At 44.3% G+C, this 26002-nt stretch overlaps 1 protein-coding gene across 2 annotated transcripts in view; it reads left to right on the top strand.

Moving 5' to 3' along the window:
• The window catches only part of FAM234B (family with sequence similarity 234 member B), a 38458-nt gene that overhangs the window by 9606 nt on the left and 2850 nt on the right, over window positions 1-26002 (top strand). The window contains exons 1-12 of one of the 2 annotated variants that reach the window (XM_053557102.1): window positions 2406-2527; window positions 2802-3200; window positions 6079-6177; window positions 9000-9188; window positions 10306-10436; window positions 15744-15891; window positions 16244-16385; window positions 17341-17484; window positions 17648-17729; window positions 20586-20738; window positions 23101-23218; window positions 24928-25148. In XM_053557102.1, the coding sequence (XP_053413077.1) occupies window positions 2464-2527; window positions 2802-3200; window positions 6079-6177; window positions 9000-9188; window positions 10306-10436; window positions 15744-15891; window positions 16244-16385; window positions 17341-17484; window positions 17648-17729; window positions 20586-20738; window positions 23101-23218; window positions 24928-25148 (1890 nt within the window). In that variant the 5' untranslated portion in view covers window positions 2406-2463. Of the gene's footprint in view, window positions 1-2405; window positions 2528-2801; window positions 3201-6078; window positions 6178-8999; window positions 9189-10305; window positions 10437-15743; window positions 15892-16243; window positions 16386-17340; window positions 17485-17647; window positions 17730-20585; window positions 20739-23100; window positions 23219-24927; window positions 25149-26002 lie in introns of those variants that run through there. The other variant, XM_053557101.1, reaches the window with a different exon arrangement.

Genomic DNA, 26002 nt, shown 5'->3' with positions numbered 1-26002 from the left:
CCCCAAAAGGTGTACCATATACTATGATCCCCCCATCCCCTCTCCCTGCTTGCTCATTCCCCTCCCCTCCGCCATGTATTAGGTCATCTACTGCCTTCGTATTAGAATTGAGTATGTTGGATTCTTGCTTCTCCATTCTTGTGATGCTTTACTAAAAGAATGTGTTCCAACTCAATCCAGGTTAATATAAAAGATGTAAACTCTCCATCTTTTGCACTGGCTGAATAGTGTTCCATGGTATACATATACCACAGCTTGTTAATTCATTCCTGGATTGGTGAGCATTTAAGTTGTTTCCACATTTTGGCTATTGTAAATTGAGCTGTGATGAACAGTCTAGTGCAGATGTCCTTATGATAAAATAATTTCTTTTCTTCTGGGTAGATGCCCAGTAATGGGATTGCAGGATCAAATGGGAGGTCTAATTTAAGTTCTTTGAGGATTTTCCATACTTCCTTCCGGAAAGGTCGTATTAGTTTGCAGTCCCACTGGCAGTGTAAAAGTGTTCCCTTCTCTTCACATCCATGCCAGCATCTGTAGCTTTGAGACTTTGTGATGTGGGCCATTCTAAATGGGGTTAGGTGATATCTCAGGGTGGCTTTGATTTGCATTTCTCTGATGATAAGGGATGATGAGCATTTTTTTGTATGTTAGCCATTCGTCTGTGTTCTTTAGACAAGATTCTATTCATGTCTCTTGCTTAGGATATATGGGATTGTTGTGTCTTTTTTTGTTGTTGAATAATTTTAGTTCTCTGTAGATCCTAGTTATCAAGCTTTTGTCTGATTCATAATATGCAAATATCTTTTTACATTCTGAAGATGGTCTATTTGCTTTGGTAGTCTCAGCTGTACAGAAGATATTCAGTTTAATGAAGTCCTATTTTTTTTTTTTTTTGTTATTGCAATTGTCACAGAAATCTTCATGAAATCTTTCCCTAGGCCAATATCTTCAAGTGTTTTCCCCACACTTTCTTCGAGGATTTTTATTGTTTCATCCCTTAGATTTAAATCCTTTATCTATCTTGAATCAATTTTTGTGAGTGGAGAAAGGTGTGGGTCCTATTTCAGTCTTTTACATGTGGTTATCCAGTTCTCCCAGCACCATTTATTGAATAGGGATTCTTTTCCCCAGTGTATGTTCTTATTTGGTTTATCAAAGATCAGGTGGCTGTTAGTTTCATCTCATAGTTTTCTACTCAGTTCAAAATGTCTATGTCTCTATTTCTGTGCCACCATGCTATTTTGATCACTTTGGCCTTGTGGTATATAGTCTAAAGTCCGATAGGCTGATGCCCCTGGCTTTGTTTTTATTACTAAGAATTGTCTTAGCTATATGGGTTTTTTCCTGATTTCATACAAAATGAAGAATTGTTTTTTCCAAATCTTGAAAGTATGATGTTGATATTTTAATGAGAATTGCATTGAATCTGTAGATTGCTTTGGGAAGTATAGATATTTTGACAATGTTGATTTTTCCCAGCCATGAATGCTTACTTTTTAAATCAAACTTTTATTGATTTTTCTCTGTACCAAATACTAATCTTTTAAAGATTTTACTTTCCATATCTGGTCTCCATATAGCGTTTCATTGCTTCATTTCATGAATTGAGCAAACCAAGACATAATGTGTGAAGTGATATCATCGAGATGTCGTTGAGACTGTAACGATTTAGAGGCACAGATTAGCATTGAGAATTCTTCTTTTTCCCTTTTTAATTATCTGGATTATGTTTTCTTTTTATATTTCTTTTTGCAGTTTTTTTTTGGCCGGGGCTGGGTTTATGGGGCCGGTGCCAGGTTTATGGGGCTCGTGCCGGGTTTATGGGGCCGGTGCCCTACTCCTTGAGCCACAGGCGCTGCCCTCTTTTTATATTTCTTCTGAACAGAAGATTTAATAATGTAGTTTACATTATTAATAGCTTACCAAATAATTAAAAAAAAAAAAAAGAAACTTTTTCTTGGTTTTCTTGGCATAAAATCATTCAGTCATTGGCAGGAAGGAGGTATATCTAGGCCCTGCTGTAATTTCTACCTCTCAGCCACCCCAAATCAAATCAACGTTACAATCTAAGTGAAAACAGGGTGCTTGCTACGCAAAGTAGCTTCAAGACAAGGCCTCCCCTTCTACATTCCTGCTAGATTGCCACCCTTCCCAGAATACTTGCTCAGAATAGCAGTTTTAGAGATAAACACTGTTTACAGAAAGATGTACTGAAAGGGCATTCGAATCACAGGACGGTCTCAGAAGTGAGATTGTGTGTAGTGTATCAACAGATGATGTTTCATGTCCAAATCTCTAAGTTGTTTCCATAAAAACAATTGGGAAGGCATAAATATTGGAGTAAGAAGCAGGGTACAGTGAATTATTCTAAAAGTTTGCCAGGAAAGATTAGGATATCACCGATCTAAGAAACTCTGAGGCAGTATTCACTCCAGGCATGCGGAAAGTTGATAAGCAGCGATGCTCTTTTTCATTAGTGAGGTTCAAACAAGAGAGCTTTTTATTTTTTTTAAACCAAAGAAAGGTATTTGCCATTTTTAATTTCTCTTTTTCCTTTTTCTTGAACTCAAGAAGGCAGTAATGCTGGAGCACTGTGCTTTTCTTCCCCCGTTCCTCCCCGCCTCCCTTTGCTGACCATCTATTTCACACATTGCCGTCAAGGTCCGAACTTGATGTAAACGTAGATTTTTTCAGTTTTGTTTTCTCTGTGTTCTCCTAGGTGTTTACAGTGGCCATGTATTTGGGGAGAATTTCTCTTTCCACTTCTCCTTGACTGTCTTATCTTCCTGTCTTTTCAGGGAAGAAGAGCCCAGACCTAGGGGAGTATGATCCCCTCACCCAGGCTGACAGCGATGAGAGCGAAGATGATCTTGTGCTCAACCTGCAGCAGAAGAATGGAGGGCTCAAAAACGGGAAGAGCCCTCTGGAGGAAGCACCAGAGCCTGACTCAGATGCCGAGGCTGCAGGAGCTGCAAAGCCGCACCTCACAGAAGTCACCCCAGAGGGCTTCTCCTCAGAGCCCCTCGGAGGCCTGGAGCAGAAGGCAGCCTCTTCCCTGGTGTCGTATGTGCGCACATCTGTCTTCCTGCTGACTCTGGGCATCTCCATGATCCTGGTGCTCCTGTGTGCTTTCCTCATCCCTTGCCCTCCCAGAGATCTGCACAGCACCTGGAGCCGCCACCTGGGCTCCCAGGGAGGTGAGTGGCAGGTTTACAGCCCTGATTCTGGAAAACTTCATGGTATATCTGATTACGGTGACATTTTTTCCTTCAAGTCTTGGGAACTACTGTGTGTCATACAGCACCCTTCTCCCCCATGTGTGGAGTGGTCAGGAGGTTAGGATTTGAGGTGAAACAAAGGAAGGAGTGATATCCCTCCAGAAACTTGGGAATCACTGCCTTGTTGTGTCTGTGGACTGGTCTTTAGTAGACCCACAGAGGACAGGGCATTGGGCTGCTGGGTTCCTGCTGTGGAGCCAGCTCTTATCAGGGAGAAGAGAGCAAAGCTGCAGACGGCTATTTCCAGAGAAAAGCAAGGCGCTAGGCCTGGCAGCACCAGGCACTGGGCTCTTGTAGGGACCCTGAGGCATTTGTTGGTAATAGAGGCCTGACCTAATATACATTTTAAAACGATTTCATTTCATGTAAAATATAGTTGCCGTCTTGTTCCTAATGGACAGAGTGGTGGTTCTGGCTGAGTAATTCCAGCTATTCTGTTGCCTTTGGAACAGATTTCTTCAGAACCTCTTGCTCTGAAATGGGAGTTATAGCTCACCTATGCTGAGTAGCCCTGTCTCTAGTAAACTCATCAGGCTGTTCTCGGACCCCTGGTATCAATGTGACCTAGAAATGTTTAAACGCGCCACTTCTCCAATCCCAGTGATGCTGTCATTTATAGTTTCTCTTAAGGCAAATTTAATTTACATACGTAATGTTTCTATACAATGTAAAGGTTAGTAACAAAATTGTTGGTATATCTACCACCCACTTTAAGAAGTGGAATGTTATCGAGACCTTGTGTGTCCTTCTTCACCTACTATCAAAGGATGATCACACAGATTATCCTGAATCCTGTGTTAATTATTCCTTTACTTCTCTTTACAGTTTTACTGCATTGATACATACCCCTAAACTATATATTCATTAATTTTACCCGGTTTTGAATTTTATGTAAATGTAATCATGCAGTCTTCTGTGACTTGCTTTTTTGTTCAACCTAATTTTTTGAGGTTCATCCACATTGATGCATGTAGCTGGAGTTAATTCATTTTCACTACTGCCCAATTTTTCATGGTATGAATATCCTATATGTTATTTATCCATTTTACTGTTGGTAAACATTTAAGTGACTTCCATTCTTTTTTTTTTTTTTAATGATGCTGCTAAGAACATTTTTTTACATGTTTCCTGATGCAGCGTTTAAGAATTTCTCAAAGGCATAAACCTAGGAGTAAAATTGCTGGATCATAGGGTGTGTGCATGTTCATTCTTAGTAATTTATGTTGAATTATTCTTCAAAGTGGTTGCACCAATTTATACTTCCATTAGCGATGTGTGAATTCTCTTCAATGTGGTGTTCATCCTCTGACTCCACGCTGCTGAGGGAATGGGAGATGGAAGTCTGGCCCCCCACCTGGTCCCTACTGATCCCCCTGGTGGGGAGGAGGGCTTAGTCCTGTTAAGTGGGGTGACACTTCTGGCCCCTGCCTGGCCTTCTCTGATGTGGTGGGAATGCATTGTTATAGCCAGGAGAGGGTGGAAATCCAGGCTTCCCATTCAGCCTTGTGGGCTTAGAGGTCTGTTGGGGCTGTAGTTTTATCTGTAGCATTTAGATGGAGTAGAGCAGCTACTATCTAAAACTTTTCTGTCTTGTTAGGGTGTACCTTTCCTGGGCCTTTGGCTAGGGAAGCCCTTTGGGGGGCTCTTTTGTCTGTGCCTGTGGTGCTTCTGGGTTGCTGTTGCTGGCTTCTCCAGCAGCCTGTCTGGGATATGTGAAGCCAACAGAAAATCCGGGGACTTACCACTTTGTCATTCCATGGATCTTGCAGTCCTTAGCAGCTTGCCTTCCTCTCTCCACCTTTCAGAGTTGTCTTACATTTGTTGAAGGTTTTTAGATGTATAGGCAGTCCTTCAGTTATGAGTGAGATAGGTTCTGTAGGATTTTTTTTTTTTTCCAAGACAGAGTTACTTTATTGCCCAGGCTAGAGTGCCATGGCATAATCATAGCTCACAGCAACCTCAAACTCTGAGCTCAAGCAATCCTCCTGCCTCGATCCTGAGTAGCTGGGACTAACAGGCACCCACCACTCCTGCCTAACTTTTCTAATTTTAGTAGAGATGGGGTGAGGGTCTCATTTTTGCTCACATTGGTCTTGAACTCCTGAGCTCAAGAAATCCACTTTCCTCCCGGAGTGCTAGGATTATAGTGAGCCACTGCACCCAGCCTATAGGTTTGTTTTCTTTTCTTCTTTTTTCTGCTTTTGAGACAGAGTCTCACTATGTTGCCCTTGGTAGAGTGCTGTGGCGTCACAGCTCACATCAACCTTAAACTCTTGGGCTTAAGTGATTCTCTTGCCTTAGCTCCCAAGTAGCTGAGACTACAGGTGCCCGCCACAACGCCTGGCTATTTTTTTTGTTGTTGTTATTGTTGTTTAGCAGGCCGTGGCCAGGTTAGAACCCACTGGCCCTGGTGTATGTGGCTGGTGCCCTAACCACTGAATTATGGGCACTAACCCTGTAGCTTTGTTTTCACGCTAAATTTGCATGTAAATTGGAACAGGTGCATTTACCTATTATCTGTAATAGCTCCCATTCATGTGAGTTGTACGTCAGTCAGATGTCGTAACTTGGGGACTTAACTGTAATAGCCTCTGTTCATAAGTGCGAGTTGTATGTAGTCAGATGTTTGTATCTTGGGGACTTACTGTGCTTGGAAGGGGGAACAAGGAGAAGCATGTCTATTTCATCTTGTTGAGGAACAGGAAGTCTACCCAATTTCTATGGAGGTGCTGACAGCAGAAAATTGGTTTGTGGTAACTTGCTCAGGACCTTTTTGGTTTTCTGATGTGTCTATCAGGTGGGGACCTATCTCCTTTGGAACTGGCTGATGTGAATGGAGATGGCCTGCGAGATGTGCTTCTCTCCTTTGTGACGTCATGGAACGGGAGCACCATAGGTAAGAGATGTGTCTTTTCAAGGCTGCTATGGGAGAACCCTGAGTTAGGAGAAAGCATCAGAGATGTCTCCTGAGGGGCACTGCAGAGGGTTCTGCAGTGAACAGTATGTTATCATGGATCTGTCATACATGATAAGCTTGACCAGAAATTCCTGCATGTAAATAAAGCTCCCTCCAAGAAATCAGAGTTATACCTGGAAGGAAGTTTTAGTGGTCACTGAGGCCAGTGAAGAAACTGGGATCCAGAGGGGAAGTGGCTTGCACACGTGCCTGTAGAGAATGCTGTTAGTACTTAGGTTTTGTGAGTTTTCTCCCAGTTTCCCACTGCCTCTTAGATTATGATGAATGTTGACTCTCTCCTACCCGCCCACTCCTGGCGGAAAACCTCCATCCTGGTGTTTTGTACACCTCTTGCACACACTTCTCGGCTGAGGTCTATTCCCCTTACTTGCCCAGCTCTGCCCTCCATCCTGCTATCTGCTCTGGGAGGCTGGCCTGTGTGGGTAAGGTCACAGCCCTCTCGCCTGCTGGCCACCTTCCCACTGGGCTTGGCCCATGGGCAGCACAGGTGAGGAACTGGAGAGGAGGGAGAGCATGAGGAGAGATATTTATTCCCCTGGCTCCTTCCCCACTGGAGTCTTTGTAGGGTGGCTACACCCTTGACTGTGGGTCATAGCTCATCTCAAGGTGGCCCTCTTACGGGACTTTGTTTTTCTGGATTTCAGTGATTGGATCTTCCTCTCCTTGTCTCCTGGGGCCTGGGAGCAGTAACAGTTCTGAGGGACTATTCTTTTGCTTGTGGTGGCCTCACACCCTGGCCACATCTTTGTAAATGGTCTTTCTCTCAAAGCTTCCATAACTTTCCCTAATTGAGGTGCTGTTTTTGAAAGCCTGGCTGTTACACATATCAACTGCAAAAACAAACAAAAAAGAAACAAAGAAAAGTGTTCCATTTTCAGCATAGGTCCACAGGGGGCTTTTGAGTCTGGTATGAGATGTAGAAGCAATTTGGGCAAAGTTCTGTTGAGAGAATCTCTAGCCTAGAAGTAGATTTTCATGTAATTGAAACTTGGTTACATTATTTCCAGCCTATGACATTTGAGGTAAAAATTTTTCCCCTCCACATGTAGTATCTTATGTGGTTTGCTGCATATTGAGACATAATGGCAAGGCTGTGGGCTGGGACAAGCCTGATTTGGCCGCACATTGTAAGAATAAGAATTCAGTGAACACACGGTGCTTTCTGTGTGCTGTGTAGGCTTGTAAGCACCACACAAATATGCACTGATTTATCCCTCAATACAATCTATGAGGTAGACTGATAATATCTTCCCCCTTTGGCAGATGATAGAGTTGAGACATGCTGAAGTTAAGGAACTTGCCCAGGGTCTCACAGCTGGTAGATGACAGAGCTCAGATTCAGACTGAGAGAGTCTGGCTCTGGAGTTCACATCCCTAACCCTCACTCTGTGCCCGTAACCCACACAGCTCTGTGGCACTTGACTGTGCCTGTAATCCACACAGTTCTGTGGCACTACACATACAGGGATAGAGGACTTTTATTTGTTCACTTGTTCCTCTGTTCTTTCCATGACGGTATTGAATGCCCACTGCATGGCAGGTGCTAAGCACCTTCTCTAGTCGTGCTGGTTATACACAGAGGACTGAGCTGGAGGGATGTGGCTTCTGTATAGGGAGTTGTGGTCTGGTAGGGAAGGCTTAACCCATCACCACCCAGGAAAAATGAGTCTGAGCATTGATACAGAGTTGGTAGGTCCTTGAGGAGGAAGAACAGTGTAGGGTGTCACCCACAGCATCCTGGAGAAGTCTGGACGTTAACAGGTGTTACCACAGTTGGTCATAGGTATCGACTTCTGGCAACAAAGTCTGAAGTGGTGAGCCACAGTTTGTCACTTTATTTTAGGTTGTATATTTAGTCAGTAACACTGAGGATTTGGTAGAAGGAAGCTCTAAACTTCAATTCCTATTCTGCATTAGTTGTTGCTGGAAATGGAAAATATGTGAGATGTGTGGAATGTCCCTGTCCTGAAAGTGAATGTGAAACTGGCAAGAGGGAACAGTGTTGTTCTGATTGAATCGAATGATGAAAAGGCTTATTTACTACGGAGATGGCTACTCCCATCCCTCACCAGCTATCCTTGGACCTAGTATTAAGTCTTCTCAAGTATCTTTTTCTGACTGGAGCCAAATCAGCTGATCCTGTGGAAGTCTGGACCAGTAAGACCTCCTGATTATTGCCACATGTAATCTTTAGGTTATTTTTAAGAAATACTATTTTATGCTCTTAGGGAGCATTTGCTAGTAATGAGTAGAGTTCAGTTATTTTGCTCCCTGTTCTGTGAATATACTAGATCAGCCTTGCGTGTCCAAGGTTACCTTTACCTGCGGTTTTTTGTTCCTGACAACTACTTTTTCGTATTCTTGATTTTGCTCCTGTTTTTTCTCAGGCAAACAATTGGTTGCTATAGGTGCTAGGCACTGTGCAAGGCACCGAGGATGCAGAGATTAGTGACAGTCTTTCTCCTCAAGGTGTCACTATTTAGTGTGGCTGAGGCGGCAGACGTGGCAGCAGAAGTGTTAGGAAAGGTGCAGGAGTGGAGATGTATTTGAGGCAGTCAGGGAGGCCACAGCTCTTACCTCACCTGAGAAGCGTGTTGAGCAGGAACGACAAGGACTGTGTGTTCAGACCTTGTTGCCAGAAATGTGGGAGGGAGCAGAGTACCCAAGTGTTTCTTGCCGCCTTACCTCTGGCCTCCTGCTCAGCTCTGCCTCTCGTCTCCTCTGCCTGCTTTCCTTTTTAGGTATCTCAAGACCAACTGCCAATCTCGTGTGCCTTTCGGGGATGAATGGCAGCACACTGTGGTCAAGTCCCCTCCCCGAGGAGGCCCGAGATATCACGTGTTTGGATCTGGGGCCAGGTGGCTGGGCTGGAACCGTCTGCCTCGTGACAGGAACTCACAAGATGCTCAGGGCATTCAATGCCACGTCAGGTAGAGACCACTGACCTTGGGAGAGCTTTGCTCCTGTGAGCCATAATTTTGGATTAGAACAATCAGTGGGGAAGGGACCTTTCTACAGAGTCTGATTTATTGCTCTTGGAAGGTGGTTATTAAGGGAAATGAGAGAAATGATTTTGACAGATTGAGTAACTGAATCCATGGTTCTACCTATGTGGTGATAGGATGGAGCTAAACTGCATTATCCAAACAGAAACTACCCTGAGGCCTTGGGTTTGTGAATAGTCCGCCTACTCTGTTCTTTGTACAAAAGATGATTGAGCTCTGTCTTTTCTTATTTAATATGCCTGAGTCACTATTCAGGGTGGCCATAAAGTTCATATACAGTTTAAAACAGTGTGCAATTTTAAATTACATGCAAACTTTATGGCCACCCTGTGTATTAGACTTGGGCATTTATATGACAGTGAAGAAATTAAGGTGTGTTGAATCTTTTTGATTTGGCTTCTTAGCCTCTTACTCCATTCAGACATTTGTGCCAAAAGGAATGAAAAAGAAATGTAACAAAGACTCCTTGCAGAATCTTAAATTTACTGCCAGTGTGCTTGGGGCCACCTTCCATTCTCTCAAGTCAAACTGAGTAAATAACATCCTTCCCAGGATGAAAGGTTGGAATTTGATAGCAGAATGCTTCTGAATGGTAAAAAATTAGGATGCAGGTTAAACTGTGGAACTGAAGTCGTCTTGAAAAAACCTCCTACAGTTTCTGTGAACACCTTCAAGAAGGAGAGGGGGTTCTTCTGGTCAGCTGGCCCCAGCTGGTTCCTAAATAGTTGTGATAACCTCTCACAGGTCAATTCTTCCACCCCACACAAGTGAGATTCTCTTTTTTGGAGAGACTTTGGTGCTTCCATTTTGTGTGAGAAATCTAGGTGCGAAGTTAATACATGGATTTGTTCAACCAGATAGCTGAGGATTTTCCATTGCAGTCTGCTCCTTTCCTCCTTAATAAGCTAAAATCGAAAGGGATCAAGTAAGTAGGAGTTGCTGTCTGCTGTTGAGACAGCATTGTGCTTCTCTTTGTTGGCCTGGGAGCATCTCATCTGCCTTCTCCAGCGTGGTGGTGTTCACCTTGCTTGTCCTTCCCTAGGCAAAGCCGTTTGGACTTTAAATGCAGACGACTTGTCCAACGGTACCTTGGCTGCCCCGGTCATGGTGCTGCCAGATGTGGATGATGACGGCGTCAGAGATCTGGTGGTTCTGGCCATTGGGGACTTGCAGGTATGATCTCTGTTAAGTGTTTTTTGTTATTGTTGTTGTTGTTATAGGGAATGCTTCAATTTTAGTTATCTCAGTTCCTAGTGTTATTATAAATGGCTGCTTTCAACTTTCTTTTTACAAGGGCTTACGTTTAAGTAAATTCTCTTTGTGAGTGTAAGTGACCATTATGAATCCATTTTTTCCGGCAGTCATTCTGGTTCCATGTGCGGTGGTGTCAGGAGCTCTGTGGCTGGATAGGTCTCTGTGTGAATTCCCTGATAGCTTTGTAGAATTTGTGGCAAGCCACAGAGCCTATTTGAGCTCTGTTTTTTTTCATATGTAAAGTGGGAATATTATATCTCCTTGTAGGATTGTTAGGCAAATCAGAGCTAATGTATTTAAAGTGCCTAGAATGGTGCCCATTTTTTACAAGGTATATGTGTTGTTAGTGTTACTGTATATATATATGTATATATATATTTAAATTTTGTTTCAATTGTAAGACGGGAGGACAGACTGATAGATAGCGTACGAAGTATACATAGAATAAAATCAAAGTCGGGCGGCGCCTGTGGCTCAGTGAGTAGGGCGCCGGCCCCATATGCCGAGGGTGGCGGGTTCAAACCCAGCCCCGGCCAAACTGCAACCAAAAAATAGCCGGGCGTTGTGGCGGGCGCCTGTAGTCCCAGCTACTCCGGAGGCTGAGGCAAGAGAATCGCTTAAGCCCAGGAGTTGGAGGTTGCTGTGAGCCGTGTGACGCCACGGCACTCTACCCGAGGGCGGTACAGTGAGACTCTGTCTCTACAAAAAAAAACAAAAAACAAACAAAAAAAAAAGAATAAAATCAAAGTCAAACGATAACAACAGTGAGCAAAGAAAGGAGAGGTGTGATCTAGACTGTGACAAGCCAGATATTGATTCCAGGACAGAGACCTTTGAATTATGGTCCTGAATTATGCTTTGCTGGAATTTCAGTACACTGGAGCTAGTTATTCTATACACAGATAAAATAAGAGAAGTCTTTACCCCAATTAATTACTCTTCCCAAATCATAGGAAAGAGTCAATTGATAAACAGAATTGTCTTAATTTTAAGTTTTATTCCTAAAGCTTTTCTCAGAGCTTTTGTCAGTTTTTCAAACTTTCTCTCAGATTTCCTACTGTGAATCTGCCAAGGAAATGCTTATGCACAAAAGAACTGAGCTATTGGCAAAGAATGTGTGTGGAAAAATGTGGAGACAGAGAATTTTGCCTCATTTGGTAGCTTATTTTAATTTAATTAATTTAGCTTTTTGAGACAGAGTCTTACTCTGTCACCCTGGGTGAGTGCCATGGCATCATAGCTTACAGCAACCTCAAACTCTTGGGCTCAAGAGTTCCTTTTGCCTCCAGCCTCCCAAGAGCTGGGACTGCAGGAGCTTGCTACAAGGGCAGGCTAAATTTTCTGTTTTTAGTAGAGATGGGGACTTGCTCTTGTTCAGGCTGGTCCTGAACTCCTGCCTCAGGCTTCCAGAGCGCTAAGATTATAGGCGTGAGCCACTATGCCTGGCTGCTTATTTTAATTTTAATAGACTTTGTGTTTGCTGTTGTGATTTTTTTGTATTGTGTATACAGCGTTACAGAGTAGAGTTATAAATCCTTCAGGTAAAATTACGTAGAATGGAATTAAAGGTTAATATTTTGTGGCTTTCTTCCAAGAGCACCACAAACTTGAATTTCTCCACCAATCACTAGTTTTGAGAAGCACAGTACGCTAGGCAATGCCTTGCCTTATAAGATGAGATGAAAGAAGCTTGAGAATGAGCTAAATCTTTGAGGCCTGCTTAGCTTTAAGGGTACTTTCTGTTAGATTTCTTCAGGTAGTCCATTGGCCTCAAAGTGGATCTGAATCAAGAATTCAGGAATTATCCATGTAAATTTTTTTTATCCCATCCATCATAAATAAAGGGACTGGGGACCAGGGATAATTCTAGTTATTACCTCTAGCAGGAAGTTGGTTGTCTAAAGTTCTCAAAGGGAAATTTGGAGAGTTTCTTTTTAATGGAATTGCAGTGGGCCGAGGTATTGAACAAGTTTATACATCTTGAACAAATTGAAGAATCTTGGTCTTATGCCCTGTCTGGCTTCCCATGAGCTGGTGGTGGTTGGTGGGATAGTGGTTCAGGCCTTTAGGGACCCTCTGTAGTAAGGGGGTCTCTGTTAGAGGACTTGGCTTCTGGCCTACTCTTCCTCTGTGCCCTTTGTGTGTGTGTGTGTGTAGGGGGGTGTCTCCACCCAGTACATTGTTCATCTTGTCCCATAGAATTTATTCATTTGCACAGTGGGCCAGAGGCGTGAGATACTCTCCATTCTGTCTGAAAAGTGATCGATAGTTCTAGGATGATCTTGGAGAGGCAGTGGGTACGTAGCAGCAGCTTCAGTCTTTCTGCTGACCTTTTTTGACCTCAGTACCAGCAACAAAGAACCAAAGGAACTTGTTTAAGCTCCTGAGATGGAGGGCTCTCGCTTCACAATAAAGGAAATGTATAAAGTCTATGACTTAAGTGATTGCATTTCTTAGATTTGGATTTAGAGTGAAGTCAGTTTGGAGAACTGAACCTGTTTTCAGGTTAGAGGAACTGATCTGGTCTAGAATGTTCGTGGGAAGGGATGCTAAAAGTCACATGGTTAACCTTCTCCTACCATGCTGTGATCTCCGATTCAGCATGGCAGACATACTGGCTGCTGTATTCTGTTGGAGCCCTCACGCCCATGGCAATATCACTGATTTGGGAGGCAGTCCATTTCAGTTTTGTTCAGCTTTAGAACATTCTGTCCTGTTGATGAGAAATCTGCTTTCTCGCAGCTCCCATTCATTGTTCCAGCTTTAGTCCTGTAGAGCTACTCTGAATGAGTCTAATCTCCTTTCTGAACAAAGCCCATCAGCCATTAGCCTGGCTCCTTTAACCCTGCCACTTTCAAGGCTAAACATCCCAGTTTCTTCTGTTCCCCATGCAATAGTTGGAAGTCCAAACCCCTCTTTTTCTTGATTTCTCTCCCCTTATACTCCATTGTGTCCAAGTCTCTTTTAAAATGTGGTATCCGTACCTGAAAACAGTATTTTATTCATAGTCTAACCATTTATTTCAACTTCAGAAAATTGTTACTCCCTTTGATGGAGACTATATTTCTACTGAGGTTTCAATAGCTTTTCTTTCTTTCTTTTTTTGTTTTTTTTTGAGACAGAGTCTCACTTTGTCATCCTCGGTAGAATGCCATGGCGTCACAGCTCACGGCAACCTCAGACTTTGAGCTCAAGTGATTCTCTTGCCTCAGCCTCCTTAGTAGCTGGGACTACAGGTGCTCTCCATAATGCCCAGCTACTTTTAGAGACGGGGTCTCGCTCTTGCTCAGGCTGGTCTTGAACCCCTGAGTGAGCTCAGGCAATCCACCTGCCTCAGCCTTCCAGAGTGCTAGGATTACAGATGTGAGTCACTGTGCCCGGCCTCAATAGCCTTTCTAAAATTTGCTTTTTGTTTGTAATTACTTAGCTAACAACCGTATCTTTTAGTTAATCTATTATTAACAGACCAGTTTCTTCTGGCAAATGTCGACTCATCTTCCAGCCCAGGGCCTTTGTGAATTTTGAGTTTGTCATATACCAATTTAGCTATTCCTCTCAGCTTTGTGATAAACTTGAATTCTATTCATTCAGAATAGTCTTTGATAAGAATGTTTAATAGGAATGGGGTAAAAGGATGGCACCTATGGCTCAGTGAGTAAGGCACCAGCCCCATATACTGAGGGTGACGGGTTTGAACCTGGCCCCAGCCAAACTGCAACAAAAAAATAGCCAGGCATTGTGGCAGGAGCCTGTAGTTCCAGCTACTCGGGAGGCTGAGGCAAGAGGATCGCCGAAGCCCAAGAGCTGGAGGTTGCTGTGAGCTGTGATGCCATGGCACTTTCCTGAGGGCGACAAAGTGAGACTCTGTCTCTAAAAAACAAACAAAAAGGGAATAGGGTAATAGCAGAGTGCTGTGATGTTCCACTAAAAACCTCCTTCTAGGTTGTATTAACTCTGTAAAATTTCTTCATCTGGGCGTACTGCAAACCAGCTTTCTTTATCTTGTTATAGCATTCTGATGATAAACTTTGTCAAAGTTAAGATATAGATACCATCCCTGTGTTTCCCAGCTGGTGTCTATATCCCAAAAAGAAAATCCTCTAGAGCCGAGGTTGGCAAATGATGGCCAGTAGGCCAGATTTGGCCCACTGCTTGTTTTTATGATGTTTTATTGAAACACAATCACATCTATTCATTTCTGTATTGTTTATGACAACTACTTTCGCACTAGAATGGGAGAGTAGAGTAATCGCTACAGTGATCATCTGTGCATCAGAGCCTAAAAGATATCTAGCCCTTGATGGGAAAAGGTTGCCCTTCTCTGAGAGTAAAGTTGATAGTCCTGGCCAGACATGGATGTTCTAATGGGAGAGCACTGCCTGGATTGATTCTATCTGGGACCAAATATTACTGAGGATTTCTGGGACTGGGAGTAACGACTCCTGTAAAACCGTCCTGTATTTAGCTGTAGATAGGGATTCTGTTCCCCAGGAGACTCTCTAGTCATCAGCAATTGTACTTTGAGAGAAATTGAGGTACCATGAGGAATGCTCGGGTCTATTTAATCACTCCGGTTGTTCTGGGGGAGGGCGTTTGCCATTTCAGATAGTTCAAAATGTCTGTTTCCCGGGCAGGATCCCTTTCCTTCAATTTTCCATTGGGTTGCCCAGCTCCCCGTGGTTTTGAGTGGCTCTCCTTTAGGGTGTCACCCTCAGCTAAGGAATAAATTTTCATCAGTTGGGTTTTGCCAGTATTTGCAAGCTGCTGTCCTCCGTAAGGGAGGGGCCTGCCGGCCAGCACTGCCCAACAGGGAAAAATCTCTACAACAGAGTCCATGGTTTTAAATTACCCCTCATATGTAGCAATCTGCCAATTTGCTGAGTGTCTCCAGCTGTCCGTCCACACCAATAATCTACGCGCGGGAAAGGTCCAGACCCTCTTCCTCTCACCTGATGACTTGGGAGAGGTGAGCTACATGTCTGTCCTGTCCGCCATCATGCTGGCGGACAGGCCCTTTGCGTGTATTTAGTAAGAGAATAGGATATTTCCCTCACTTTCTTACTTCTCGGGAAATAAAGCAAAGCAGGTTTGGCTTTGTGCTTTCCAACTTTTGGGTGTTTCAGAACCTATAGCTAATGAGAAAAACTAGGAGCTTTGTGGAGAAGCCATGTGACTTAGCAACAGCAGGGCTTCTATTGACTGTACCCCTTTCTTTGACTTCTTCAGCTAGATCTGTGCTTTCTCCTGGTGTCTGGACGGACAGGAAGTCCAGTGGGCCGACCTGTGAAGTACAACACCGTGGGAGTTGGGAATCTGATTGGTCCTCAGGTTTACATCACCACAAATGGGGCTGTCTACATCCTGTTTGGCTTTGGTAAGAAGCAAGGCTGGTTTTCATACTGTTCCCCTCTGGTGCATGTGAGTAGGCCTCCCTGGTGAGACAAGGTGATGGTGCTGGAATTGCTGACAAAAGCCCTTTCAAAGCCCCCGATTGCAGGCCTCTCACTCTCCCCCACCTATTGCAGGTTGTTAATCTGCTTTCCCTTAAGAGAAGACTCTTTGTCCAGCACCCACTTCATCACTTCCCCACGCATTCCACGTTGAACCAGTCTGGGTGGGCTCCACTGGACTCATATGCTCAGACCCTGTGTCTCTTGCTCAGATCCTCACTCTAGGATAGTTTATTAAATTCAACTTCTTAGTGTTGGTTCTTCCTGTGGTGCTAGGAAATATACAAGCTGTCGCCCTGCGGGACATTTTTGTTCAGGCCCAAAATCGAGACAGCTTACCACCGTCTCTGCAGATTGAAGAGCCAGAGTGGGAGAAGCGAAGATCCACCAACCTGTCCGAGCTCATTGACATGTACAGGTAGGGCAGATGTGTGTCCTTGGTCACAGTGAGCTCTCCTGTAAGCTCACGTGCCTTGGAGCCTTTTTGTTTGGTGGGGCTGGTGGACATGTGGGCAGAGGTCTGGTCTGATTAACATGAGTGAGAAGTTTCTTGTTTTGGTACCATAATGTGTTGATATCTGTGTGTTGGAGACCATGATGTGGGATCACATCACGCATGGCCTATAAGGAAAGATGTTTGTGTAGAGTCCCTAGTCCAAGTGGCGAGGGAGGTAGCTTTACTTAACTATTTGTGAGACTTTGCTGAAGGATCTGACCTATTCTTTCCCTGTATTTTTCTCTTAGGTGAAGCATCATATTGATAGAAGCAAGTATTGCATTCATGAAATCTTATTTTTGATTCTTGCTTCTTAACTAAAAGCATTTAGTTTGGTCACATGTAGCGGGTTTTACCCATTTAACCGCAAGCCTGAGTAATAATTGTTTTGTTCTTTTCTATCAGAAGGTTCAAGTCATTTTCTTAGGCAGCATCATGTTGTTTTGGTGAATGTGGCAGGTATTAGATGGAATGGTCCCAGTGTTACAGAGAAAGAAATCATTCCATGAGGCATTTGCCATGACTTGCTGTACAGCTCATTGACAGTTTCAGGCCTTCTGTCCAAATCTCTGTTCTCCCTGCCATTGTCCTTGGCTCTGTTGCCTTTCTCAGAGCATCCAGTGTGAGGCTATGGCACCACAGCACTTTTCCTTTGAGTTTCTTTTGAACTTGCATGCAGTTTTCTAGAGATCTTTTGTTTCTAAGGCTCAAGAAAATAAAATTCAATTGGAATGACAGAGAATCCCACTTGATAACAATGGGACACGAATATGAGAGTATGTACAAATGTGCATACGCTGAAAGAAATGGGCAAAATAAAGGGCTCAGGAATCCCTTCCGAGCCAGAGACTAACTGCCGGGATCTTGTTTAATTCAGTGACGGTGTTGAGCTGCTCCAGATGGTGAAGGCCCCAGATTCCAACTGCAGCAACCTTCTGATTACTACCACACAAGGTCTCGTCCTGCTTCGGGGGCAAAATCTGACACCTCACTGGACACTGAACCTTCAAGGCCTGTGCAGGTTTGCAGCACCCCTTCTCGTGTTTGCTGTTCAACCCACGTTTTCACATGTAAAAATTGCCTGGAACAATTGCTTGACATCTGGGGTTGATGCAAGAAGAGAGGGAGGGAAAGAGCCCCAGTCCTGTTTTTCTCATTCACGCTTGCTTTGCCCTTAATTGCAGCCAGCCTACTCCTGGGTATTTCACTGAGGATCACACACTGGACTTTCTTCTGCAGATACAGGATGGAGTTGGGATGAAAAAGGTACAATTTGGGGACTCAAGTCAGTCAATATGTGTCAAGTGTACTTTGTGTCCAGTCCTGTGCTAGGCACTGTGAACAATTAAAAGAACCTCAAAGACTCGATTAACAGACACAATGAAAACCCATGATTCAGTGCCACAGTATATAGCCTTGGAAGCGTTTCTAGGGTAATATCCTTCCTGTACAGGAGTTCCTTCTTCTGGATCTCCAGCTTACAGTGAGGTAGGAGGAGCTTTCTGAAATCTCTTGGTGGGGAAAGGCAGGTATAAATAAATTTAATCTTCCATGTACATATATACCTAAGACGGCAGGGTATTTATCCATGGTGGCTGGGTTTTTATGGGAGACTTTATAAAGGAGGAATATATGAGCAGAACTTTTAAGGTTCAATTGTATTTATGTGGACAGGAAGGCATGCCAGGTCAGGAACACCAACACCAGAAGCCCAGACAGAGAAATGGCGTGGCCTGTTCCAAGGACACCCAGTTGATCTTTCTGATTTTAAGAGGTTGCATATTGTGAAGTTAAATGATTGGCTTGACAGTTTACATTCCTTTAACATTACAGGCAGAATTACAGAGTTTTAAACATCTCTTTAAAAATCGTCCAAGCTTTTTGGTTTATTGTCACCATGAAAAATATATTAATACATTGCTTACTGTTCTTTGAGAGAGAAAAAGAATTCAACATGCGTTTCATCTTCATCTCCGTATGTGCCAAGGTCTGTGCTAGATGCTGGATACACAAAGTTAATGAGGATGGGGCCTCTGCTCTTGCGTAGTCCTGGTTTCCTGGGGCACCCAGGCCATGTAGCTCTATCACATCACGGAAAGCGCTGTTGTGGAGGTTTGCATACATGGGAGCATGGGCAAGCTGGAGGTCCAGGGAGTCAAGAGATGCTTTCATTTGGCTAGGGGTGTGTGTGTACAGAATCCTGAGAGCAGAGAAGAGGTTTGCTGAATGGATGAGGATGGGCTGAGCTGCACTCCTGCCAGAGAGATCAGAATGAGGTCAGCTTACAAAAGGCCCAAAAAGCAAGGCCACAGCACTTGCATGAGGGGTTGAAGGCAGTAGGGTTATTTGGTCATGGGCAGAAAGGACAGATGCAGTGATCCAAACATCACTTCAGGAAGAGTCTTCCCACAGTGTTATGCAGGAAAGAAGCAATGTCTGCTTGTAATTCAAAGGAATCTCAGTTACAAATTGGAATTTTCACTGGTATACCTGGGAGGACGAAGGGAGAGAGGTGTGTAGTAGGTTGGTTAAGAACTGAGGTGCTGGGAGTTTCAGCCCTGGGTTTTCCGTGGCATCACTACTTATTGGCAGTCATGGGCAAATCATGTAATCTCGCCTAGTTGCAGTTTCTGAATTTATAAAACACAGATAAAATACCTCCTGTCTTCATCAGGTTATTGTGACAGTTACATGAAATAATGTATGTGACTAGATCAAAGTATTTAGTGGAGTGGCCCCAAATTTCAGGGAATCTTGCCGGGTGATGTGGCTCACGCTTATAATCCTAGCAATCTGGGCGGCCGAGGAAGGTGGATTACCTGAGCTCACTCACAAGTTCAAGACTAGCCTGAGCAAGAGCAAGAGCAAGAACTTGTCTCTAAAAGTAGCCAGGCATTATAGCGGTCTACTATTATAGCGGGTGGCCAGCAGCTGCAGAGGGACATTGACCAAGCCAAACCTGAGAGGTCCACTGGGGGAGATTATGGGAGAGAAAGTCTAACTCCCAGAAGGCGGATTTTAGGAAGTCTTAAATGTCATACAGTATGACCTGTAGTCCCAGCTACTTGGGAGGCTAAGGCAAGAGAATTGCTTGAGCCCAAGAGTTTGAGGTTGCTGTGAGCTATGACGCCATGGCAATCCACTGAGGGCTACAGAGTGAGACTCTGTCTCAAAAAGAAAAAAAGAAAAGGAATTTTAAATTTCTAGTCTGTTTTTTCCTTTCTGCTTCTTCAGAGGAATTTGTCTCTGCCAATGTGGTTCCAGGACCTTTTGTGATGTGGAGTTTGAGCAAGGGTGGGGCAGGGCAGGGATCAGGAAACTAAAAGCACAGCATGTGACTGTCCAAAGAGGTTAGGTTTTCCACTCACAGAAGCACAGAGGCACCGAGGGAGGGGGAGTAAGGTGGGGGTGGGGTGAGCTTCCTTGGGATTTTGGCTAATGAGAGGCCCAGGGCTGTGAGGTAGGGGACGTTTGGGGGTGAGGAGCAGGTCTAAGTGCTCCTGGGGGTTATGAATATGATTCCCTGATTATCCTTTGAGAGATGCAGCTAAGGAACACAGTTCCTTTTATTTTTCTGCTTGTTTAAATTACTCCTTTAAATGTGAGACTACCTGGGGATGAATTACATATGCCATGACAGCAAGAGTCAAATCCACGAAGCTCTTCAGAGGGTGCACCGGCAGTGTCCCCTTCCTCATGGTTTCCTAAGTATTGTCGCAGTGGAAGGGATGAGGTGCTATACTTGGCATCTGTAGAGTGGCTGCTCTGGCTGTCTGAGGACCGTCCTAACCATGGACAAAGTGTCACTTTCTGTCTCTGCACCTCCTTTCCTCATTTGTCAAATGAGGAGGACTAGACAATTTGTCATGTTCCCTTCCCATTTGAGAACTCTGCAGTTCTGTAAGCCCTGCTAGATGGGAATGGCTGCAGAAGCTCACATCCTGGTCCCTAGACATTGATTGTTCCGAGCTCTGCACGTGCCTACAACTCAGCAACTCAGCCTGTTACGTTATGTATGATTTGAACACCTGTGGGTTGTCTTGTTTTTTGTTTCTGTGTGTTTTCTTGGCTGCTACTTTTCTAAGGATTGGCCATGTTCACTCCCTGTCTTTTCTTTTGTAGATGATGGTGGTGGATGGTGAATCTGGCTTTGTGACTTGGAGTTACAGCATTCCATGTCAAATGAAAGAAGCGCCAGCCACATCAGCAGTTACTTCAGACCAGAAATCTGTCTTCCTCTTCTGGGCTGAGGGGCTGGCTATATCTTCCAATTCCGTGAGTGAGCCTAGGAGCATACCTTTTTCACTTTGTCACATGGCAGCTGCTCTGCAGAGCTGACTGGAGTCTGGAGATGCTATTTGGCCAGTCACCTTCTGAGAGGTTAGGGATAGAAACAAATCAGCACCCACTGGGGGACAGCCTTCCATGCCTTTGCCTTTTGACCATGGACATGAGTGCTGATTGGCTCCTGGGATAGGAGCTGGATAAAGAATAAAATGTCTTCTCAAGATCCAAGATCCAGAGGTACAGATAAGTCAGATATACTGTAGTTGTTGAGGAGGAGAAATCACTTTGAGTGGTCTGGACTGGGCAGAGAGAGTTTCATGGAGTGGTGAGGCTGGCCTTTCAGGTGCGTCCACTGCGGGTGCAGGAACAGGATGGGGAGGGGTGGCCAGCAGCTGCAGAGGGACATTGACCAAGCCAAACCTGAGAGGTCCATTGGGGGAGATTATGGGAGAGAAAGTCTAACTCCCAGAAGGCGGATTTTAAGAAGTCTTAAATGTCATACTGCAGTATTGGAATGGGGTTGACGAGGCAGGGTGCCACCTGTAATAGATGCCTGGAAGTTGTTAGCAAGACCCACCTTGGCTCACTTCACCGAAATAGATCTTGACTGAGCACCTGCTGTGTGCCAGGCACTGTGATCTCTGAAGCAACCTAAGAATAAGCCGGAAATAGTCTTGGCCCTCTAGAGAAGACAGATGATCCCCAGGTAATAGGGGAACCTGATGGAAGCAGAGTCCTGAATATACCAACCAGGAGCTCATGACAAATTACTCAGCTTCTCTGAGCCTCGTGTTCTTTATCCATAATAAAGATACTGATATAGTCTCTCATTTTGAGGATCAGATTTACGTAAAACCTGGATTATTGTGCCAACTCTGCCAGGCCCTAACATTTGAGCACAAGCAGTTTACCTAATATTTTAACTTCCTGAGGGGACTAGGCTAGATGACTCCCAAATGTCAGCTTCTATAATTATAAAACAAAGGCATGTTACAAATTTTCTAGTAGAATTATAAGCGTGAAGTTTAGATGGAAACTCAGTAGGAGGGAGAAATGAATTTTGCCTGGGGTGATATGGGAGCATTTCATGACAGAGAAAAGGAAGTGTTTTAATGTTCAGAGTTGGGGTAGAGGACATGGTTAGATGGTCTCAGGAAGAAATAGTAGGACTGGCAATGGTTAGAGTCAAGTGCGCATTTGGGGTGATAATCAGACATTTGAATAGCATGGGTGGGTAGGTAAATCACTACAGGTGAAGTCTGGAAAAGGCAGAGTTTGGTTAAATGGTTCAAAGCTTCGGTTTTCATGCTAAGAAATTTGGCTTTATTCTGTAGGCCGTGAGGAAGGTGTGTGGCTATCTTGTCATGTTATCTGAGCCTGAGATCTGTCCCTTCATCTCTGGGACCCTAAGACTATGTGGACAATGCCCTCTTCTGCTTTGCGGCCGTGTAGTAGCAATGAGGCTGCAAGTGTCCTTTCTGAGCTCCTCACCTAGGGGCCTGCTGCTTCCCACGCTGAGAATGTGGAAGCAGTTGATATTTGTCCCTCGGGGCTTCCATTCCCCCCTCCCCAAGGGAGGAACAGGGTGGTCCGAGGGGGGGAGAGGCATGTGGGGGCTCAGTGAAGCAGCTGTTTACTGACCCACATGGGCGTGCTGCTGTGTGTATAACTGTATGATGCACACATCTGTACTGCCCAAACAACAGAGCTCTTCCCTGCGCAGAAGTTGTGCTGATGAAGATGGTCCCCGTGTGCATTTCTTCTGCTCTAGAGCATTAGGAGACTGACGCACTTAGGTCTTAGAATTTTTGTTGATTTGTTGATCGATGGTTTGCTTTTGTGTTGTCAGTGTTCTGTTTATTTCACAAACTGATATGATTTTTGTAATTTTTAGCCTGATGGCTTACAATTGGATTTGATATCCAGTGAAAGGAAATGTCTTTGGCTTATTATGTTTTCATAAATAGATTTTATCTCCACAAAGCCCCATCTTTGAGGGATGAACCAGTATTCCATTATTTCCCTGCAGAAGACTGGGAAGTCTTTACGTCATGTTCCTTTCTTGGGGCATGCACATTTCCTTTTAATTTTTTTTTTTCCTTATAAAGGAGAAAGTATTTTCTAGCTATAGATAGTGGTTTAAAGGTGTTAGTGATTAAAGTGATTAAAGGTGTTAGCTGGTGTTTTGAGCTCTTTGAAATAATGTCTCTTATATATGGGAGTTTCTTGCAAGTATGTCCTTGAAGTTGGGATTGGGTAACAGTGTCTCTCCTCTGCCTTTTATCTGAGGACTATCACATGTGGGAATGTAGAGTCACCTTTGCTTTTCCTTTTTGTGGCTTACTGTCAGGATACCATCATAGGAACTGAGCCACCCAGCCTTCACCACCTGTACCTCCTGCATCCAACCTTCCCCTCCATTCTTCTGGATCTGGCCAATACCACGGGCACAGTGACAGCTGCAGAGGGTGAGTCTAGTGCTGGTGGGAGGCTGTGTACCCAAATGGGTAGAGAATGTGTGCCGGCTGTGGGTGAAGAGACTACTGTCTTCCCTCCCTCCCCCCAGTGAAAGACTTTCCAAATTACAACAGAAGTATTTCCCTGGTAGCCCTGTGCCCTAGGGGCACTGCTGGAATGCTCCTTGATGGCAGCACCAGGGTGAGAACCCACCTGCTCTGTGTGTGCCGCAGCTGAGGTGAACATGCGTTCCCATTCCAGAAGGGCTCCATGGTGCTGATTCATGCAGCCATTTAGCAGACATGTATTTTCTTGCTCTTTCTTTCATTTTTGTGAGACAGAGTCTCACTTTTCACCCTTAGTAGATTGCCGTGGCATCATTGCTCACAGCAACTTCAAACTCTTGGGCTCAAGTGATTCTCTTGCCTTAACCTCCTGAGTAGCTAGGACTACAGGCACCTGCCACAATACCCAGCTATTTTTAGAGACAGGGTCTCGCTCTGGCTCAGGTTGGTCTCGAACTCCTGAGCTCAAGAAATCCTTGGCCTCCCAGAGTGTTGGGATTACAGGTGGGAGCCACTGGGCCTGGTGTAGCAGACATTTATTGAGTATCAACTGTATGCCAAAAACTGCACCATATGCTGGGACTACAAATTAGGCTAGTTTGTTGACCCTCTGGGAGCTTAGGATTTTGAATTAGCAGTGGGGTATGATGGAAGTAGAATATGTTTTGTCAGGGCTATTAGTGGAGACTTTTTTTGAATAGTAAACATACAGGTTGCATAGAAGTTGGAGAAAGGAGAAAAATCAGAGTAAGAAAAATTGCCCATAATGTGACTGTTCATAACCACTGTTAACATTTTGGACATGTTCCTCTACTTTATCTGTCTAAAATATTTGTCAAGCAAAATGGGATCAGGTATTGGAGACACTTAATTCAGGAAACCTAGGCCCTGGGGACTCAGCCTCTGCTGCCTGTTAGTCGGGATCATCTGCTGATCTCCTCCTCAGAGATTTCTTGCTTCCTAATCTGTTGGGGGAGACCAGACTGGCTACATGTCCTCTATTTCTTTCCACATTCTCTTGCCACTTAGGGACTTTGTGCTCACAAACTTGCTGCCTTGGGTTGCAGCTAGTGCTTGTGGCTCTCGAGTTTGGGGGAAGAATAGCTCATCTAGAACTTGTAGGTGCACCTGCCCCCTGGCTGGGGAGTGGAGTTGTGGGAGGTGGTATGTCATTTGCAGAATCCTGTGATTGGCTCTAGGTGAGCTATTTTTTAATATTACTATAAAATATTACTTAGTGAACATTAAATAATTGCAATTAAGTATCTTGAGACCATTTTTATTACAACTACTGTTTTAAAGATGAGGCAAAATGAACACTGGCGAGGTAAATAGCTTAGGTGACCTTGCACTATCTGTCTAGGAATTCTCAGACTTCCCACTTGGTTGGGCTCACTTAACTACTGAATTCTTGCCATAGTGAGGACATTCCCTCATTTCCTGAGTTGGAGCTTTTTTGGAAATGGCTTCAGAGGAGTAAAGGTGCAAAGACCGGGAAGGAGGTACGGCTTTACATGCACCCACGGTCCCTGCCTTCCTAGGTGCATTTCCCTGTGGACTAGTGAGTAAATGGAGTGTGCTGCTGAGTCAGACCACTCTCTCCTTGGTAGAGGGCATGAGTCCTTGTTAACTGCTCTTGTTTTTGTCCTTCCCAGTTGGAATTAACGACCTCTGGAAAGATGCCTTTTATGTTACCAGGACAACAGAACCAAGCTCTGAAGGCCATCCCACAGCTCTGGTGGTCAGCAAGCTTAGTCTGCGGTGGGCACTGATGGAGGGCCAGATGGCCCAGCTACAGGAGACCACGCCCAAAATTGGCCGTGGGGAGTTGCGAAGATTCCTCTCTAGGATAAAGTTTGTTGATGCTCCCTGTGAGGTGAATAGCTTCTGCAATATTTGGTTACTCTTGAGGATTTAGGCCAAATACTTCTAACTCCAGCTTTGCCCTTTATAGAGCAGGGAGAGGGGAACTTTGCCGAGCGGATAAGTATCAAGAACTCATTGTTTTTGGACCAGCACCATTTCCTGAGGGTGTTCTGTGACCAAGAAGAAATGGTTCTCAGTTCGTTGTTTCAGCTGGAAATAGTACCATCTCCCCTATTAGTGGACATTTTAACTTATTATATATATATATATTTTAAATATATATTTTTTTAAATATATATATATATATATATATATATATTTTTTTTTTTTTGCGGTTTTTGGCCGGGGCTGGGTTTGAACCCACCACCTCCAGCATATGGGGCCAGCGCTCTACCCCTTTGAGCCACAGGCACTGCCCTATTTTATATTTTTTTAATTGAATTTTTAATTCAATTTTTTTTTTTTTTTTTTTTTTTTTTCAGACAGACTCATTCTGTCACCCTGAGTAGAATGCCGTGGCATCATAGCTCACAGAAACCTCACACTCTTGAGTCCTCTTGCCTCAGCCTCCCAAGTAGCTGGGACTACAGGTGTCTGCCTCAATGCGCAGCTAATCTTTATATTTTTTTGTAGAGATGGGGTCTTACTTTGCCCAGACTAGTCTAGAACTCCTGAGCTCAGGCTATCCACCCATCTTGGCCTCCCTGAGTGCTAGGATTACAGGTGTGAGCTGCTGTACCCAGCCCTTAGCAGACGTTTTTATTATCCTAGTGACTGAGGGAGGTAGATACTGGTATTTCCTAGGTTGGGGCTGTTGATGCTGATGTCATACAGGGCTTGTAGCAGTTATGTACTCTAAAGAAT

Source organism: Nycticebus coucang, chromosome 12 (genome assembly GCF_027406575.1).
Source record: "Nycticebus coucang isolate mNycCou1 chromosome 12, mNycCou1.pri, whole genome shotgun sequence".
NCBI lineage: Eukaryota > Metazoa > Chordata > Mammalia > Primates > Lorisidae > Nycticebus > Nycticebus coucang.
The sequence above is the reverse complement of the archived record's forward strand: the minus strand, read 5'-3'. Positions and strand labels throughout refer to the sequence as shown.